The sequence below is a fragment of the Pelecanus crispus genome, chromosome 2 (genome assembly GCF_030463565.1).
Source record: "Pelecanus crispus isolate bPelCri1 chromosome 2, bPelCri1.pri, whole genome shotgun sequence".
Lineage (NCBI taxonomy): Eukaryota > Metazoa > Chordata > Aves > Pelecaniformes > Pelecanidae > Pelecanus > Pelecanus crispus.
The window spans coordinates 4,177,861-4,192,386 of record NC_134644.1 but is presented as its reverse complement, the minus strand read 5'-3'; the positions used below and the strand labels follow the sequence as shown (position 1 = coordinate 4,192,386).

At 41.7% G+C, this 14,526-nt stretch overlaps 1 protein-coding gene across 1 annotated transcript in view; it reads left to right on the top strand.

Annotated features, from left to right (window-relative positions):
• VIPR1 (vasoactive intestinal peptide receptor 1) overlaps nt 1-14,526 on the top strand; it is a 136,039-nt gene that overhangs the window by 73,242 nt on the left and 48,271 nt on the right. Inside the window, exon 4 of the mRNA XM_075706532.1 lies at nt 3,605-3,712. Coding sequence (XP_075562647.1) covers nt 3,605-3,712 — 108 coding nt within the window. The remainder of the gene's footprint in view (nt 1-3,604; nt 3,713-14,526) is intronic.

Sequence of the window (14,526 nt, the reverse complement as noted above, 5' to 3'; positions counted from 1 at the left end):
AGGCTGATGGAGCCCTTGGCTTGCACTTGGGGCATTTGGCTTGCAAAGAGGGAGGCTTTGCTGCTGGATGCAAAGGTCTGAGCTCCAACATGTGGCCGACAGCCTCCAGACCATTCCTTGAGCAAGACTTTAGGAGCCTGCTTCAAGAGGCAGAGAGGTGGCTGCTACTAATTACACTAATTGCGTGGATTACAGTGCGACGATGAGCAGTTTGATCTGCTTATCTGAATGAAGATTACAATGCAGCTTCTTTACAGTCATGAAGGATTTCTCCTTGCAGCCCTCCAGAAGAATATGTTTGGCTCCAGAGAGCACTTCACCATCTACCAGGCAACAGCAGGACAAAGTTGAATGTCTGGAAGTCACAGTTTTCCTTCTGAAAAGGAAAAGACTCTTTATATATATATATATGTATGTGTGTGTATATTTGTAATTACAAGACTTTAAAGAGTGTACCTGATTACCCAGAGATGTGGTAAATGCTACTGTCTTGAAAAAGTTACACACTTATTTTTACACTGCTTCTCCAGACTCACTTGTGATCCTTTCCAAAGCAAAGCACAGCCCTTGGCAGTGTGTATTCCTTGGCTTTTGGTAACAAGCAAATGAGCAGAGCAGTTCTTTTCTTTTGACTGAAATGGAGTTGAATGGTCGGTGTATTCATGGCTCATTTGCACCTGCTGCCTTGGGTAAGGATTGATAAATACCTTTGCATCCTTCCTGCAGATACTGAGTGCAAGGGAGAAGACAACATTTATAATTAATTAATGGAGAAGCACTTAGCAATCACCAAACATGATTTGATCAGGCAAAACAAATTGTCATCTTTATTACATCCAAGAAGGTCAAGTGATGCCACAGGGAAGAGAGGGATTTCTTTTTTCGAAGGCACATAGCAGCTGTTTCTGCCTTCAAATAGTTTTCTTAGGTATTGATCTATCACACTGATATGACTGAATATTGTCTGCCAACCCCCTGATCCCAGCAGTTTGCCAGGGTAAGGTCTATCAGTTTTGGAGAAAGAAAACCATTTTCTGGAAGGCTATTTGATAAAGGTTGTCTGTGTCTTTGTCTGGATGGACAGGCACAAACTTTTGCCTGATGTTGTAATGGGATGACTACAGGGCGAGCAGCAAGCGTTGGAGTGCAAATGCAAAGCATCTTGCAGGTATCAGTCTTTGTATTGTTCCAACTTATTAAACTTGAGTTACTCATGCAGGCTCTCTTCTAGTCACTGGAGAGAAGAGGACACCTCCAAAGAATGATTCATTTTCTGAACTTTAGATAACCGTCCTACGGTAACATGAACTGCCAGCCAGAGCTCTGGTTTCCATTGGCTTCTTTAGGTTTACACGTCTGACTTTTAGATGTATAAATTTAGAGATATGAATCCCACCTATAAGACCTGGATCCTTCCAGGCAGCTGCACAAATATTGTCAGCATGTCTGGGCAGGCAGTAAGGAAAAATGGTGTTGGAAGAGCTAATAGGCAGATAAGAGAGGTCTTTACAGAGGCAATAATTTTTAAAGATCCACTTTGTGTGTCTTGCAAGGCCAGTCTTGTGTGTCTTCACTTTATTTTAATCAAAGAGAGCTTTTTTGATACAAAAGTGAACACCTAAAAGCTTTTTTCATGCATCACAGGTGGTGGTGAAAAATGCTAACACAGAAGAAGATCCAGATCACAAAAATTCCCAAAGTGTGTAATTCAGGACATTTAAAAAGCTGTCTGATACTATCACCTTGTATTTTATTTTGCATTATAACCTGTCCTGAGGTAATGAGTGCACTCTAATTTATTGAGGTTGATGGAGGAAAAGTCTGTAGAACATGAAAGGTCGTGTCATGAAATCATCTATTTTCCATGGGCAGAATATCTAATATCTTAATACTTTTGGACCTGCTGGCTGTTTGGTGGCTGGTAAGTATAACGCTGTGGAAACTGAGCTTTGCACCTGGTATGAGAAACCTGAAAACTGAATTTTAATGAATGCTACAGAAGAGCATGCACGAAGAAGATACCATCAGTTATGCCATTTTTCAGGCTCCGATAAACTCACCTCGGGACTTTATTTGAAAAGTTCTGTTTGCTCATGAAAGAAGGAAGGAAAAACCTGTAAAATAACTTTGAAAGAGAGCTGAGGGCTCTTTTTCAGCTTCAAAGCATTTTTGTGTGCTCTCTTTATTGATCTGAGACAGCACGCTGCCTCAGTCTGAACAGACTGATGATGACACCAGCCTTTTTCTTAGCTCAAGTAGTAAAAGATGATTTAAAGGAGGAATTTCAGATCGGGATATAATTACCAAGAAATGCAGCTTGACAGTGGTTTTCATAGTTCCCTCCGCTTGCATGTGAAAAGTATTTTCTCAAAGGTTTCTCCTTCATATTCTAGTTTCTCGTGTTAGGCTGTTGACCTTAACAGCAACACGTTAGTCACATTTGGGGAAGTGTTGCAATCTAATGGTAATGACAAATAACCAAGAGCAGAGGTGCTATAAAAAAATGAAATCTGTTGACAACCCATCTATCTAACCCAGGCAGCAATTGAAGTGCCTTGTCTGTTGGAAATTTGAAGGGGGAAAAAAAACATTTTCACTAGTAAGAACTCTAAAATATGTAACGTGTTGAGGCAAAAACATGTCTGATTTTTTTTTAATTCAGGTCTGCCAAGTCCTTTGGGTTTCAGTGTTGATCTTACATTATTCAACAGTGCAGCATGTATGTGACATCATTAATGTATTTTGAGAAAGCAGAAATAAAAGGGCAAAATCAGAACAGCATATTATAACTCTGTAGGAAGAACATGCGATTTTTTTTTCTCCCAGAAACTTTGTATTCTATCCAGAAAATCTTCAGAAATGCTTAATATTTACAAACCCCTATGTTTTCTCCCTGAAGTTAGCTCCATTGGTTACACCTTCATTCCGAGCTTGGGTCGTTAGGAGTGTACCACCTTGCACCACCCTTCCGCAGAGAGCATCTCCTGGCAACACTGTCCCTCCTCAGCCTCCAGGAGTGTTTTGTGCCTTCTCCCTTTTTAAGGAGAAAAACTGCTTCTTGAGAAGGGATTTGGCTCCTGATCTCTTGATCGTCATCAGTGTCCCCTTCTGGCTGAGCACATACCCTGCACAATCATCTCATTGCAAGGGGAAGAAAAAGCTGGTGACAGAAGTTTGGGGGAAGCAAAGAAGGAAGAGGAGCATGTCTCACATTTTCAGACCAGGTGTTTTAATGCAACAGGGAGAGATAAGAGCAAGGAAGAGAGATATTTAATTAGGCATTTCTGCCTTTTTCATCTAAAAAAAGGCAGTGTTCTGTGCTAACTCTGATTTGCCTGATTCTTGCACTTATCTGCTGTTCTTTCTGTGCCAATTTCTGGAAAATTACAGACACCACCAGTGCTGAACTTCAGGGACTGGGGTAGCTGAAAGCCACATGTTTAAATAAAATATTTCTGTGCCTTTCCTTCCCAAAGGTGCCTGCACCGAGGTGGTAGGCTCCACATGCCTTTGCACAGCTGCTCTGCTCTGCCCCGGTTCCTCTGCTTCATCCAGCAGATACCAGCCGTGCTCGTTCTACCATCTGCTTGTCTATTTTCCCCAGGTTGCAGAAGGCAATGGGACAACATCACGTGTTGGCCTGAAGCGGAGGTGGGAGAAGTTGTGGTACGGCCCTGCCCAAAGTACTTCAGGTTCCTCACCACTTTTCTCGGTAAGTAAAACCAGACAGCTCATCCCATTGAAATGTTTTTATGGTTTCACTGCCTGTGGGGTTTCACATCGTATCACAGGGGAAGCTTCTTGGTATAATCAGAGGGAGAAACAAACTCTTTGCACAAGGTAAAGGAGGTTTCCAAGCCATACATGAATGCCCAAACCGTTGGAGCATCCTCCCTTTCCTTCTTGCATCACAGGGATGCAAAAATGGCTCGTGGTGAAATGCAGTAACGTGGCTGTTGTGCGGTGAAAATTGAATCAACCTGTGTAATAGTACGTTTGTTGTACAAAACGAGGAGTTTAACACTACAATTAATTAAGTCTCTGACATAAAATAAACAAGCTGGAACTGTATGTAATAAAGTATTTTTCTGCTGAAATGACAAATTTGGCCACAGGCCAAGAAATTATCCTGACAAATAATGGGCCAGGAAGGTTAATGGGGGAAGTAGCTTAACTCACTATTCGAGGTGTTCTGGGAAGCTTTAATTTAAAATTCAGGTCTCAAGGGCCATGCAGCAACAGGACTCTTTGTCTCCTGGTAGTTTATAGTCATTATTTACTATTTTTATTATAGTAGCCCTGCAGGCCTCCACAGAGAATTAAGCTCTTTTGCACTAGAGATTATGCACAGAGCTGTTAAGTCTCCACTTTTACAGCCTTGCAGTCCAAACGCACATGATAGATTATGAATGGTAGTAAGGATACAATATCATCCCTGTTTAACAGGCCAGGACACTACACTGATTAACCAGCACACGCTGATTACATGACTTGCCCAAGGCCACACCAAAAGTCTTTGCAGACCCAGAAGGGAAATTCAAAATCCCCAGAGTCCTATCCTAGTCCTATAACCTCCCTGTTTCCAAAACTCCCCCATAGTTCATGACTGCTGTGTCAACACCCAAGGAAAGCAGGCAGAAGCTGCTGTAACATCACATCTTGCAGGAGAAGACCCCTGTGCATTGGTCCAGCCATGTGGAACAATTGCCTGCTGTTGCTGGTTTGTGTCCTCTCCTCTCCTCAGCACAATATTTGCTCACTGGGTTTTAGAGACCCAGCAGAGTTAGTTAAACAGGAAGAAAAAAACTCTCTAAGAAGTTTTTCTAATACTTCATCCCACCAGAGCAGAGCAATGAGGAAAGTATAATATATATTATATTGTGTGTGTATATATATGATCATATATATATATATATAATTGTGGCTGTGTTGAACTTAAGCTAATGCAAGTGGGATGCCTTTAATTGTGCGCTAGGATAGGCTTATGAGACTCAATAAACTTGCCCATTCAGAGGCATCTACTGCTCTCCAGAACTAGGACATCTCAGCTGGTGTCCAGGATCCCCTGCAGAAAGGTGCAGTTCTCCCATAGTTCATGTGTCATTGGATGTCTCGGGTACTTAAGGGTATCTCAAAAAACCTATGCTTAGGTAAATGAATGGTTCCTATTCTGGGAGAAGTCCAGACTTTACCGAGAGCAGTCAGGGCATCACTTGGGCTCTCTGTGCACTTATCTCGATGTGCCAGGCCAAGAACGAGCCTCAAACGCAAGCCAGCCTGTGACCTTTCCCTGCATACCCACGTTGTAGCGTGGCTGCTGGCATTTGTGCAGTTCTGTCAGCAGTGAGCTCAGCAAATGTCATCTAGCCTTGCAGCTGGCAATGTCAGTAGCCTTCTAGGGGGATTTCACATTGCCTTGGATGAGTTTCCTCATGTAGTTAAATGTAGTTTTCTGCATCTGACTGTCATCCAAGGTTTCCAGTCACTGGAGAGCTGGCTGGTTTGGTCAGTGGTGGCTAGGGCATGATTCAGCTCATCATAGATTATCCACTTAAAGAGATCCAATGAGCAGCACTGTGGAAATGCCTATTTCTCCTCATTTAGTATGGTAAAGCACAAGGTGACTTGCTTTGTTGGAGAAAGTGGATTCAGCACTCTTAATCTCTGCTGTTTCTAATGCAGATGTGTCTGTACGGGATAGGTGTCTACGATCCTATTAACATCAACAGTAATCTAGTCAGTGCAGTCAACAGACAACTGTATGTAGGAACCTGAACAGCTCTTTAGATGTCATTTGCTGCATTGAAAAATTTTCTGTTGAGTGTAGCAGAAGTGCAGACACTGAGCTCGCAGGTAGGCACCTACTCTCTAGACGCTGAGAGCTCCATTCACTTTCCTAAACACAGGCATCTGGTGCCATTTGAGATACTCTGGGGCTTCTAAGAAATCCATGAGGATGCCTCAACTGGTGCTAAGATACCTGCATTTAGGGAACTAATTTCTAACCTGGAATGGCATCCATATCAACTGATTTTAGAGTTTTCCATATGTAAACCTACCTCTGAGCTTGTTTTACAGTCAGTGGTGAGAAATAGGCTCTTTAGATGTGCCATTCAGCTGACTTTTAGACTTCAACTTCAGGATGAGTTGAATAACATCAATAAACCACATACTTCTCTCCATTTGGGATCAAATGATTGTAGAGTGGCTCTGGCAGATGTGAATGTCTTACAATATGGGCGAATCCCACCTTTGCAGAGCATACGTGCTAGCATCTCCTTCTGTAAACAGAGAAACTAATGCCATTTCCAGAGCAAAACCAACAGCTTTGATTTTCTGAGATATGCACTTTGCACAATCATATACAAATGTGGAAAGCACAGGTAAAGGGAGGGTAAGATTGCCTCTTGTTTTATAGGATTTGTTGCAAAATTAATGCCATTAAAATTTGTGAAGCAGTTCTTCCTTTGTAGTAGTGAGTAAGATTGAATAGCTTTCAAGGAAATCAATCATCTGGTTAATGTTTATGTCTTAGTCTTTGATCCCTTTGCAGGAACATGAAAGCTTATACCAAAGTTGTAAGCAAGAGAAAATCTTTTTTATATTTATAGCAGAAAAGGGTGAAATACTGGGAAATAAAGAGTTAATGTGATTTCCTGCCTAATAGAGAATATGCTCTTCAAATGACGAATATCCTTTCTCATGGTAAATAAAGGATAAAATAACTCGTGGCATTTAGAAACCTTAAAATGCCTAGCATAGTCCTGATGTCATTTGACATTAAATTTTTATGCCATTCACAAATCCAGAAGATTTTCATTATTTCATGACATTCGTCAGTACCATGTGAAGGAGATGGATGAAAATATTTTTGGCACCTTTCATTATTAAAGTACATTACTTGCTATCCCTTGACCAGAGCGTTCCAGCTTTCTTTCAATACATAAAAGATGACATTTGTAATAAGGATTTGTTTCCCACAGTTTCTCCAAAAGCAAGTTGTCCATCATGCACAAGTTAAACTGTAAAAATTAGCACTGACAGTTTTTAAGCTTCAACTATGAGATTAATTGACTTAAGGGTGAGGGGATGGCAATATCCAGGCTCCGGAATCCCACTCAATGAGGGTGAAATCCTTCTGGATTTCAGGATTGCCAAACTCCTTTTTTCCTCTGGTGCTCAAAATTTACTTCTGCTCTCCTTTCCCTTCCCTCATGAACGCGTTTTACTTCTCTTTCCTGCTCTACTTCCCTTCCTTGTGCTTAGTGGGCCTACTGGCTGCAGGGACTGCGATTCATCATTAATTCTGGTATATTCCTGTTGTCAAGCCATCTCGAACAGGGCTGTCCAGATCCTGCCTCTCTGCAGGCAGGTAGTGCCACTTCTAGGTCACCCAGGCATGGCAGCTTCCCTGTGTGGAGCTGAGCACACCAACATCTGCATGCATTTACATAGTTCAGCTCAAAAGCCTTTAATGTTGGTCAAGTGCATTGAAACAATACCGGCACTGTTATCAGATATCACTGCAGCTTCAGCCGTATCTTCCCTCCCCTGCTCCCCAAGTTCCTGATCTCCCCCCATCCTCCAATACATAATGCCTTCATGCCCTTACTTGTTTTCTTCATCATTTTTGCAGCAAACACCAACTCTTTCCTGGTGTTAGAAATACACTGCCAAAACAAGGAAATAGAACCTGTTGGCATTGATGGATCCCGCACCATGGATTTATACTTTTGCCGGACTAGTGGAGAGTGCAAAACTTCACAGGTGTAGCCAAACTGTGATAGTGCTGTCTGGAGCAGGTGTTGTCATCAGTGCATTTTTATGTGGGTAGGAAGCCATCAGAGAGTCTAGCTGGCATTGCCATCCAGTACCAGTTCATGCCCTGCCATCCTCCTATTGCATTTAGACATAACCTGCTCCAACGGATTGAAATTCTAAAGCCTTATCACAAGAAGACAACAGAAGTTCTCAGAGAACTGTTGTGACATTCGTGCACAAATAAAGAAGAGATAATGCAAAGAAGCAGTCAGGAAACTGGTAATGGAAACTTGCCTAATATATCATAGATCACAGATTATGAAAATACCACTTTGATTGACCACCTGTCGCGAATGCAGATTTGTGAATCCTGCTGCTTATGTTAATTTGTCATGAATGAGTGACTTTACACAGTTTGATTTAGTAGCAGTTTAGAATATACTTGCGGCAAATCACAGGATTTGATTGTGATATTTTAATACCACTCAATCACCAGTCGATTATCAAAGTGATTAGACAAAATTAATCAAAACAGCGACTTAGTTAAAGATTTGAAGATGGCAAGGTTCGCTCTATTACTAGTGCATAAAGGAAAATTAAGTTGCGCTTGAGTTAGAGTGATTCACAGAGAGATCGTGGATGCAGGGGATAAGGAGGACCCTCCCGTTGAGTCACAAGGTTCAGAATAGACCTCCTTGCTTTCTAAACTCTTTTTCAGAGAGGAGTCTAGGTGCGGCTAGGTCGAATCTTAGTCTCAGACTTGGTCAACGGTTTATGTGAATAAGGATAATATATATGTATATATTTAGCAGCAGTATAAGACTCACTTTGTAATTAAATCGTACATCTACAGACTACTCAAATTGATTTACATATGCATACGCACAGACATGGATATATATATTTATATACATATATATATATATAAAAAAAGATATAGCTGTTAAAAATTCCCCTTGAGTTCAGTGAAATGTTCATGTTGAATGCCTTGGCATTTTTCAACAGGTGAGGGTTGAGCCTCAAGGAGTGAAGGGTTTCAGCCCAGGCTCCACTGTTGGTCTTTGGCAATGGACCTCCGATTTTAGCAAACTTTAAGAGTTTGCTAACTCTGAGAGGCGTCCCGCTCAGAGGGAGGTGCTGGTGCAGCCCGCTGCAGTCCAGGAGAGCTCAAAGGGCCTCACCTAGGACTGCTGTTTTGTAGGACTGTGAGATGATTGGCTTTAGTCATCAGTAAATTTCCATCTGAGCCACAATCCAGGTCGGTAATTACTGGAATTCCAGTAACGATGATACTGCTCCACTCGGTTATGTTTCAAAGCTGTCAGGGGATAACTGACTGTTCTCACTCCCCGCATCAACCATGTAGGAGTTTCTGGTACAATTAAGGGGTGCCTAACTGACCAACTCACTAAACAAGGGCTGCAGTCTGGCAGGAATTCCTGAGGTCATAAAGCGGTCAAAGAGAGAAAACGGGGTGGGGGTTGCACCACTGCACCACCTGAAGCATTGATGAAATTTTCACATGTCCTCTTGAATACTGGACATCATCATTCCTTAATCATGCTTTGTACCAGTCAGATCATTGGGCCAGGGTTAGTCCTTGGAAGGATCCTGAGATTAACTGTGGAGCCACTGGAGTAGGGTGGTGTCTCCAAGGCTACTCTTCTTGGTCCTCCAGACTACAAGAGGGTAGGAGATGACTTGCCTCATCTTACGGTGGTTTCCAAAAATGTTGCCACTGCTTTTTAGTCTCCCCCTGTTGCATGTAAATGACAAAGATAAACTGAAACTGTGGAAGATAGATATTCTGGTAAATAAAAAGCCCATCATACTACAAGAGGCTGGAAGAGCACGTCTTAGGGACACTTGCTTAGTTTGGTAAAACACAAGGCGAGAGTTTGCATTGCAACAGTGAAATCAAGAAGGGGAAAGACAAGCTTAAGCCAAAATCCAACAAAAGCAGAATATGCAAACTGCCATGAATAGGATCACAGTAGAAACTGGAGGAAGGTTCCAGTGGGGATTTATGTGGGAAGTAAAAACTAACTTTGGAGATAGCTTTGATGAGCTTTTAAAGTGATTAGATGATGTTAAGGATCCAGGACATCTCCAGGACTGCTTCTGCATGTTCTTCTGATGGACCTACAGCATTTCATATGCAGTGAGCCAAAGATACAGAGAGGGAAAGAGACCGGACCGTGTCTCTCACTGACTGCCATGAGGGTGAGGGACTCAGTTCTGCACCTGTTCACTGAATATTCAGATATAATTTGTGGATTATGAGCTATAAAGGCAAGCCAAGACTGCAAGTGTTGGTCTCAGGTGAATCCTGAGTTGTCTCAGCAAAATTATTTCCCCTCCCTTGAATGTCACTGCTAGGAACGCTGTCCATCTGACTCAGGACGTTTCCTATCTTCAAGCTGCTGCTCTTTGTCCTGTTTAGCAGTCCCAAATCCTACATGCTGAGAAGCAAATCCTCCAAGTCATATCTGGCTTTGGATATCCATGAAAGCGATGCTTTTACTGGCTACCTGGAGTCTTAGAATGAGCATGAAGCTGTCTGTGTTTATTGTTGACAGCTTTTAGGTCACTCACAGCTTGTTTGACTGATTTCCATGGCACTCATTCAGAAGGTTTCATGCAGTTCTTCAGGCACGAACTAGGGTGGGAAGAGAGTCATGTAACCAGACTCCTGTGGCTAACACCAGCTACAAAATTTGGCAGGTGTATTGTGCATCACCTCTAAGGTTCATATTTGTGCAGAGCAATAAGTGTTTAGGTTTCTGATCTTTTCTCTTAAACAGGAATTTTGAAATGACAAGTATATTTATCAGCATTGATTCATGAAAACAGCGAGCTTTTCTTCTTCTACATGGCGATTAGGATCTAAAAGGTCTAGGCTGTATGAGAAAGATGATTCAATCCGGTCAAGGGTTTTATAAACTCCTGAATTTAAACAAGATCATACATTAATCAAGATGGGTTTTCTACTGATTTCAGCCTTGCTCCTTTCTGTCTACATGGTGCGGGTAATCAGGGTCAGTATCATCTAATGTTAGCCATATGAAAGCTCAACATTAAATCTAGCCAGATATATGGGTTTTCTTCTGCAGTAAAGAGAGAGGCACATCCCATATGTCCTGGAGGTGTTTCTCTGTGGTTTGAATCAGCCTATGATTTCTGCACTGTTCATGGAGGGAAATCTATGGAGTAATTCAGAACAGACTCAGTATCTCAGCTATAGGTGGACCAAATCTGCTTATCCACAGACACATAGACAAAATTTTTTGATGTATCTAAATCACTTGTGTGTTTAATATCATTGCAAGTTGTATGCAAATGTTGTCTTATATGTAAAGAACTTGGAAACAAATTCTCTGGGTTTACAGTTTTTTAAACTTGTAGTAATTCAAGTTTATACCAGCATTAGCATTCAGAATCTGACCTAAAGTCATTACACAAGCCATTTTTGCATAAGCAGAGCCCTGAGACTTACCTGAGAAATCATGGATCTTATTATGTTACTGTGGATGTTTTAAATCATCAGCCATCGTGAAGACTGTCCTTTTTTTTTTTTTTTTTTTTGTCTTCTATCATTTTGAACTTGCACATTCATACTCTTCTGTCAGATAGCTTTTTCATTTGAATTTAAAAGGTACCTTTTTCTCTGTGGTACATTTCAATTTGACAGATATAAATCAAGAGCTTTTTTATTGTCTCTTGTCATTCTCTTTTTTCATATTGTGCCCAAAGTTATTTTAACTACCATTTGTTCCTATGTACATCTCAGCTGTTGTGAGCGCTTACACACAAAACATGGTTCATATCATTCCCAGCTTCTGACTGATGGCCTTTTGGCAAATTCAGTACGATGGACAGCAAAGGTCTAATTCTGTCATCTCATTTTTTTTTTTCCTGATTCATCTGTAGAGAGATTTGGAAATGACACCTTCGCTCCATACCTTCACTTTGACTAATCCTTTGTAGCATTATCCAACTTCATTAGGACAGAAGCAATCAAGTCAAATTCATTGGATGGATGTCATTTACTGTTCACGTCCAGGTCCTAGTGGTTCAGACTGAAGCAATACCAACCTACCACTGCTCCCCACCCCTTCCAGTTCTGGCACACACAGACAACTCTACACAGCTGCACAGAGCAAAGGGAAGAGCTTCTCATGAAATACCATGAGAATGAGCCCCTGCAAATATTGAAGGAAGTGGTTAAATAGACTACTGCAGGTAGCTCCACTGATGCCACCTGCAAGCATGCATGGTCGTCACGTGGAGCCCTCCAAACACATTTGAGTCCCTGTTGGCTCAGGGTGAGTCAAGGAGCAGAGTATAGCCATGTCCTGGAATAGTTAAATGAAATTTGTAAGCAGGACATGGATAGGGACTCCAGGGAGCTGCCTTTCTTTTTGGTTGGTTAAACATATGGATGAGGTTCCTCCCACTGAACCGTGGGCACTTAACATTAAGCATCTAATCTAAACTCCTTGTCTAATTTCTCCCTCCAGCACTTCCAGGACATGGGTTATCCCATGACATTTCTCAGGAAGGGTTAAGATGACCTTTGGGTGTCTGATATGGCCTCTACAGGGAACCTGATAGTCTACTTTAGACTAGACTCCCTACATTTCCATGGTAAAAGTTAGGTAAGATGAATCCCAACCTTTTGCTCATGCAAAAGAGATCTATAATGAGTAGATAAAACAAACAAATATGGAGAATCGCGTTTATTTTCTCCCTTCCAAAAAGGATTCTCATTTGCTTGAAAAACATCTTAATCTCTCTCTCTCTCTCTCTCGAGCCAGCATTCTTTTCCTCAATTTGTTTTCTCCTTTATTCTATATTGCTTTTGAAGCTGGAACGAAAACTGAATAAATGAGGAGAGGGATGAGCAGATGGCAGCAGATAAGCAGAAGATATTATCACTACCACTGAGAACCCCAAAATGAACCAGACCCACTATTTATTTACTACAGTGCTCATTTAAAAGGAAACAAGCAGTCGAGTGCATCTGTTATGGACGTTTGTTCACTGAGGGCCTTTGACCTGTTCAGGTGCTCGGTCCAAATGTGCCTTTGTATCACAAAGGCAGAATTGCCAGGAAATCTCCTCGTTTTTGTGGAATTGTGGCAATTATTTGCACAGCGCACCTTGAAGTCACAGAAAAGGGGACAAGTGAGCAAACGCTCCTGCTGGCAGCCTCCAGCCCCGTTTGATGTTCATTTTTCTCACTTGACAGGGACAACAGGAGGTCCAAGGCAGAGAACAGTGCCGGATGACCCCATTTCCACAGATCAGTATTGATTTTTCATTCTCATTTAAGAGCACATTTTTCGTGTTAGCCGGCTCCAGCAATGTGCACGGGTATAAATACACAGGTGGCTTTCCAGATATACAGCTTATTTAAAGCTTGGGTTTGCTTTAGACCTTTGAGATTTCATTGCAACCGAGCTGTCACAATGCATGTGCTCCACTCCTCTGAAGGATTGGTGCTGAGAAGGTTTTGTGAGCAGAAGCTGAGCCTCTCCACCAACCTACAGAGCATCCCAAGTCATGTATGTCCAGTGATACCAGTGCACACTGTGTTGAGGTCCTTAGGTTGAAAGCCCACTGCCAGCCCCATACCTTGTGGAGTTGCTATACCTCCACTTATCCAGAAATGTGCATCTTTTCCTTGTAAATATTTTCTGGTAAACTATGATTGCAATATCAAAAGATCTAATGAGAAATTTGTCCCAGAGTTTGACAGCTCTGCTTTTAGTGTGAGAAATAAATAGAGTTTACAAAAGGTGCCTAATTAAGGGGAACATGTGATGCTAAGAAGGGAGGAATTATCTGTATTTGTTAAGGATTGAGATCTTCACACTTAGAAATGTAATGTGCAGGAAGGGGAAAGGAAGATAAGGGAAAATGGAGGATTTCCCAGAATCCAGGCTGCAGTAAGCTTCAGGACACCAGAGATGTGGCAGTAATAACTAACTGCAGACCAAGTGATGTGAAAGAGAACAAATGAAGAAACCGGAGGCTGTGTCTGTCGCGTGACATGCTGATACCATGCCCTAGTTTGTACTATGGGTTGAAATTATGAAATAGTATGAAATACTAAGCAGAAATTGTACTGAAAGAATGATCTTGTGAGATCATGACTGAGGCAGATAAAGCAAGTTTGGAAAATATCTTGTCATGACTAACCCCACAAGTTTGTCCCAGATCTAACCCCTTCAGCATCCAGTTAAATGCAAGCTGTGGCTGTCTGAAAGTCTCAGGTGTTTCCCAGTAACAGTAGGACAGATCAATAATAAAAATGGAACTAGAGACGTACCAGTGGGCTCAGCAGCATCTCAAGAAGAGTAAATTATAAGAACCGCTATTGCTTTAATAGCTTCTGCTTGAAAAAATCGATTTCTGACCATGGAATATGATGATAGAGAAGCAGGACAGAAGCTACTCAGAGCAGACCTTCCCCTCTCCTTTAGAAGCTATTACAGTAAAGGGCAAAAGAAGCAAGAGGGAGACAAAAGCGAACACCCCTTAGCAATGACTGACCTTATATCTCTTTGTATGAATTCAGGCTCCCATTAAAAGCCAATAAGAGATTTGCTTGCACTAAGATCAAAGAGCTAAAACCTCACCTATGACACAAACTTGCAGACATGTTTCTGAGTCTGAAGTGTGTATTTGAAACACATGAGAGGCAAAAAGAAATTAAGAAAGAGAAAAACCTTAAGAGCTAGACATAGGCAACAAATGGCT